Genomic DNA, 6,000 nt, shown 5'->3' on the forward strand with positions numbered 1-6,000 from the left:
TTTTATTTTGTGAACAGATTTAAGTCACATTTCAGCTTACAGGATATTTGTTGTCCAGGCCCAGTCCATCATATTTTTTTGACAATTTTTGCAAGAGTTAATGGACTTTGACCATTATTTATTACCTGTGTAATACAATGACTACTTCTGAATGTAACTCCTCTGAGATTGTTCAACAGAAAGCCTTAAGACTTGGAAGGATTGTTTTTCATCATGTGTAGTTGAAAATACTTTGTCTGTCATTTTGATTTGACAATTCTTGCAGAAGTTTGACTATCCTTAGTGTATTGTAGCATACTCACACCTTGTGACTGAGTCATTTATGATACAGCAAAGCAATCATGTAGATTTTGTCTTTAAAAGAACATCTATGAAGTAAATCTTGTACCAAAAATTTGAATAACTGAAGAACTGTTTTTCACATTTACAGGTGCTACATGTTGTTTACAGTTAAAAAGATATGATGAGGCTAGTAAATGGTGTGATACAGGTTTATTGATATCCTATTGGAGGGGTTGTATGTAAAAATGAGATTTGTGTGGTATAGATGAACATAAGATCCAGTAAAATATACAAATGAGTTGATATTTGTAGAATATAAATTAGAGAGCATCTTATACCCAAGCGATAAACAAATTAGAATATCAAAATATTTTTAAAGATATAGATATAGATATAAAAAATAATTTAATGATAAGCATTTTAAGAATATTATTTTTCTCATTCAAATGATTGGCATTAAATGTTCAAATTGGAAAGATTGTAAGAAATCTTGATTTTTTTTTTTTTTAATTTGACGTACTGATTTAAACTGGAGATCAGTGAATTATTGATCAGCTTTTGTGAAAATGCTTTTCTGATACAATAATCCACATGACACATAAATATCTGTCTAAAGAACTTTTCCTTAACTGGAATTAAATAGAAAATGAAAATGAAGAATTGTTACAGATGAAGTACAAGGCTGAAAATTTAAAGGTAAACATATTGTTGTTCGTGTTGTTTAATTTAGAAGTTGAAGAATAATTATAAATAACTAAAGTGTTTAAATAAGTATGTCATGGGACAACATATTTTTACAACAATGATTGTGAATAGGGGATGTAGGGGACATAGTTCAATATTTATTTTGTACATCTATTACTGCCTTTTGATCAATGGAAGAAGGCTAGATTACATAATTGTGTTGTCATAGGTATCGTCAACGTTTATGTTCAGTCAGTTGTCATTTCTTTTTATAAGAATAACTTTGTCAAACCTTCATTGAATTTTAGGAAAACTGGACAGAAGGTTTCTCATGATCAAATAATAGCATCTGAAGGAAAATTTTGATTTTTTTTTTATCTTTCTGTATTTTGCTGATAAATGGACATAGATTTTTGAAGTTAATATTTAAAGTCAATAGTTATAGTTTTGAAAACATCATTAACGTTTTCAAGATTTCAAGGTATTTTAGTAAAATTTTAAAGACGCTTTTTCATAACTGAGAGAGACTGACTAATTTAACTTTTGATTTTCTCCCCCATTTTGCAGTATTTGACTGATCACTGGACTTTTTTAATGTACAGTCTGTGGTTTAACATTTTAAAACTTAAATAACTTTGTCAAATCTTCATGGAATTTTACAAAACTTGGACAGAGGCTTCGTTATAAACAAGAGATAAAACTTAGATTTTCTATATTCATTTTCTGTATCTTACCGATAAATAGCAGTAGGTAAATAGACTTAGTTTTTTGGCAGTCAACTTCACACTTTTGCACTGACAGCTGTTGTCACAGACAAGCTATATGGTTCTGAGTCTTTGGAAATATTTACACATACACATGAATTAAATATTCTCACATGCTTATTGTTTGGATATAAAGAAAATTTCTAGTAAACATTCTGTAAGATTAATAAATCTTTTATTTACACATTGTATGACATACAAAAGGCTTTTACTAGACATTTTTTTATCAGTATGAACTGAAATCAACTTTTTACTTTTGAATTTAGCTTATACATGTATTAATGATAGTTTGCTACATACATCATATTGCATGCATATTTTATTAAAAGGAATTGATCCGAATAATTAAAGCATTTGTGTATCTATAGAAATCACTAGAGAGAGACAAACGAAAAGAGGAAGCAGCTGAAAGAAAAGAAAGAAAGGAAGAAGAAAAAATCCTTGCAGTGATACAGGTGAACCACCTTTCATTTGTAATGCATTAATTATTGTAATTCAGTTTATGAATACTTTAAACGTCAATAATCATTTACAAATAACACATACTTTCCACATACAAGAATAATAATGGCAACTACTGGTAGATTAAAACCTTTAAAAAATTTGGTCTTTGGAGAGTTGTCTCATTGGCAATCATACCACATCCTCTTATTTTTATACTTTAACAAGGCAAATATTTCATTTGTCAAGTCCTGACAATTCTCATGAAACAAATCATTTTTTATCTATATTTGAATAACTGAGGTAATTAGAATCCCTGGCCTGATTTTACATGTGGTTTTATTAAATGACCAGACAATGAATTATTAATTTGCAGAGTAAAGGCGTACAGTTAGCAAGCATGAAGACGAACAAAAATACTGGTTTACATCCTTCATTGCTGACAAATTTAGAAACTCAGAACCCTAGTGGTGCTAAGGTACATGTGACCTCAGATGGAACACTTAACTGGCCTGTATTATTTATGTATCCAGAACATACTATGACAGATTATGTTGAGGCTTTTAATGAGACACATACGTAAGTTGTTACCTGAATTTGGCAACTATTATATGTTTTTTTTTTGTCTGTCAAGTTTTAACATTTTAGTCATCTTCTATAAACAAACCAAGTGAGCCTTTTAATTATTATAAGTCGTTATTGCTAATCTTCAAACCAATGTTTACCAGTGGAGACTTGGTTTACTTTGATAAATATGCTGTAAACAGTGTATGTATATATATTATATATTAACCGGAAGGTTTATTAATGGCCATAATATGCACAAGAACTTAAAAAGTTGTGTGCATGTGTCAAAAGTGTGTGTTTGCCATTTCGAGAAAAGTTATGTTTACATGCTAAAAGCAGCAAGTCATAGTAGAATGACATCTATACAGTATATGGTATGGGTTTTGCACATTGTTGAAGGTGGAACAAATGGAAAGTTGACTCAATGGCAATCATATCACATCTCCTTCTTTTTATATCATTCAAGGATTTTTGCAGTTTTTATGTCACTTGACCCAGTCCAGTTGTTGTTAGTGTTATTTACTTACCATTATATATCTTTTGTTTTCACAGGAAATGTTTACTGTATTTTTAACTCACATTGCTTGTTATATGAATTCTAGGTTTGAAGAACATTTACAGATGATGTTTAGTGATGGATTTGAACATCCACAATGGGATACTGACAGGAAATATACCACAGACAAATTGCTGGTAGGTCAATTTATTAAGGCAATGTAATATATGCATGTGTTTCTTCCTTTGTAAAATAAAAGAAAGGTTTAAATTTAATTACAGAATTAATAGTATGAAATATTTTAAAACATAATAATTACAATGTTGTATGTAAGCATGAATATCATTGGTAAATATATCATGAAAACCAAAAAATTTACACATTGTCAATGATTGATAAATTGCATCAATTGGTTCCTTTAAAATAACCATTATTACTCAAATTCATTTATATAGCAGCTTTATAGCAGCTTCTCAGAAACCAGAATTCAAACTGAAAATTCAACATGATTGTCAGTGCTAATTAATCTTATACATCAGACATACACATGCAAATGTAAAATTTTCATCATCTATAAACTTGTAAAACTAAAGTAAGGTAGTGTTTGTATAATTTTTGAAAATTTTTATGCCCTCACCGTAGCGGGCATTAAGTTTTACCCTTGTCCGTCCGTTGGTATGTACGTACGTAAGTCCCAAAGTTGGTTTCCGTTCTCTAACTTTAGTTTGCCTCAACCAAATGTGATGAAACTTAAACAAAATGCTTATTACCACAAAACACAGATCAATTTTGAATTTTGGTGGCGTCACTTTAACCGTTCTAGAGTTATGTCCCTTTACAAATGGAAAAATTGCTGAATTTTCCGTTTCCGTTCTCTTACTTTAGTTTGCCTCAACCAAAAGTTATAAAACTTATACACAATGCTTATTACCACAAAACACAGATCAAGATTGAATTTTGGTGTCTGTTCTCTAACTTAAGATAGCCTCAACCAAATGTTATAAAACTTATACACAATGCTTATTACCACAAAACACAGATCAAGTACAAATTTGGGTAGCGTTACTTTCACCGTTCTTCAGTTATGTCCCTTTATAACTTTATATGATATGCAAGCAGGGGCATCATCTGTGTCCCATGGACACATTCCCCATTTATTTAATAATCGGTTGAAAAAATCTTTGATTTTCAAATTTCCTTTCCTGAAAACCTTTATAACCAAGAATACATTTTTTTTCCTCAAACCAAAAATGAAAATTGGTACCAACAAAATAAATATATCCACAGGATCAATTAGTTTGGTGTATTTAAGTCATTACAAAGTATAGTACTAGTAAATACTGAAATGAATCCTGTTTACTTTTTCAGGTTTATTTTGAAGACAGAGAAAATGAAGTTATGTACAAAGTGAACCAAAAGTCAACATTATTAAAAGTTTTACAACATAAAAGGTAAAAAGAATTTGCTAATAGTTTTATTTCATAAATGTTCACTTTCTTATTATCAATTATATATATAATCTTCCATTTTAATTGTAATGGTCGTCTTATTACATTTTTGTGAAACCTGCAATGAAAGTCTCTGAAGCCAAACATAATGATCCTACTTTCCTTCATCAGAGTCATCAACATTTAGGTTCAGTCTGGTTAAAATTTTTTAGACTTCAATAATTTTATTAAACTACCATGGTTTGACAGAAGCTTCTTTATGAACAAAATATAGTATCAAGAACAAAATTTTGAAAATAATTATTTTTATTTTTCCATATTTTACTACAGTAGTAAATGGACTTGTAAACCTGTTGTTTTTTGGCAGTTTGTTAACATAAATACAGTCTAAAGTTAAAGTTTTACTTAAACAGTCATAATCTCAGAAAACTTGGACAGAAGCTTCTTAATGATCAAATGACATCATCTAGAGCAAAATATGGAATGACCTATTAAAAAGTATAAATATTGAGAGAAAAGACCTGTGTGACTCTTAACTAAAGTCTAAAGTGTGAAAAAACAAGTGAAAACTTAACTGACTGTACAACCTTGAAAAATATTCACATCACATAAATAAATCACAGTGTGAGATTTTCTACTTTGACAAGACTAGTTTTAACAGAATATGGACATGGTTTAACATAGTCATCAAAGTTAAGGTTCTAAAAGTCAAATATTGATATCAAAGTTTTTCCACTGCAGTCATATTTCCTCAACATTTTTGCTAGCAGAACATGGTTAAATTTAAAAAAAAAAAACAGACAAAAACATTCTGTCAATCTAGCACATAATTTAGCAATTTTATAATTTACCTCAAATTTTGCATCATAGTTAATAAATATTTTTCTTTTTTTTCAGACATTTTGTTCATGGTGGAACACCATGTTTTGTTGTGACTGTAGATGGTTCCAAGTATCAAAATGTGTTCAAGGAAAGACATAAAATAATAAATTCTTAATAGTCTTTTGTCTTTTCTTTCCTTTTTTTTTTTTTTTTTTAGAAAAAACATTTAGCATAATTTTGAACACATGGCTTAGTGGGCCTTATTGAAAGTTGCCATTAATTTGGTTTCTGTTCAAAATGATTGCCAGGATGGGTTATTTTAAATTTCAATACACCAACCATGTATATACCACTGTCTTAGACAGGACATATTATGGTATACTGTAGTCAGTTTGTCTATGTCAACACTTGGTATGATAGCTCAAATTTTGTATACATAGCCAAGGGGGCTATATTGAAAATTACCATTAATTTGGTTTCGGTTGTTTGTAATGTT

At 29.5% G+C, this 6,000-nt stretch overlaps 1 protein-coding gene across 5 annotated transcripts in view; it reads left to right on the plus strand.

The window, feature by feature from the left end:
- The window catches only part of LOC127727016 (tetratricopeptide repeat protein 4-like), a 75,936-nt gene extending 70,252 nt beyond the window's left edge, over positions 1–5,684 (plus strand). For all 5 annotated transcript variants that reach the window (XM_052234403.1, XM_052234401.1, XM_052234400.1 and 2 more), the window contains exons 6-12: positions 431–498; positions 922–978; positions 2,099–2,185; positions 2,548–2,750; positions 3,341–3,431; positions 4,603–4,685; positions 5,580–5,684. In XM_052234403.1, the coding sequence (XP_052090363.1) occupies positions 431–498; positions 922–978; positions 2,099–2,185; positions 2,548–2,750; positions 3,341–3,431; positions 4,603–4,685; positions 5,580–5,679 (689 nt within the window). In that variant the 3' untranslated portion in view covers positions 5,680–5,684. The remainder of the gene's footprint in view (positions 1–430; positions 499–921; positions 979–2,098; positions 2,186–2,547; positions 2,751–3,340; positions 3,432–4,602; positions 4,686–5,579) is intronic.
- The last annotated feature ends 316 nt before the right edge of the window (positions 5,685–6,000 follow it).

This window comes from Mytilus californianus, unplaced genomic scaffold (assembly GCF_021869535.1).
Source record: "Mytilus californianus isolate M0D057914Y unplaced genomic scaffold, xbMytCali1.0.p SCAF_19, whole genome shotgun sequence".
In the NCBI taxonomy this organism is placed as follows: Eukaryota; Metazoa; Mollusca; class Bivalvia; order Mytilida; family Mytilidae; genus Mytilus; species Mytilus californianus.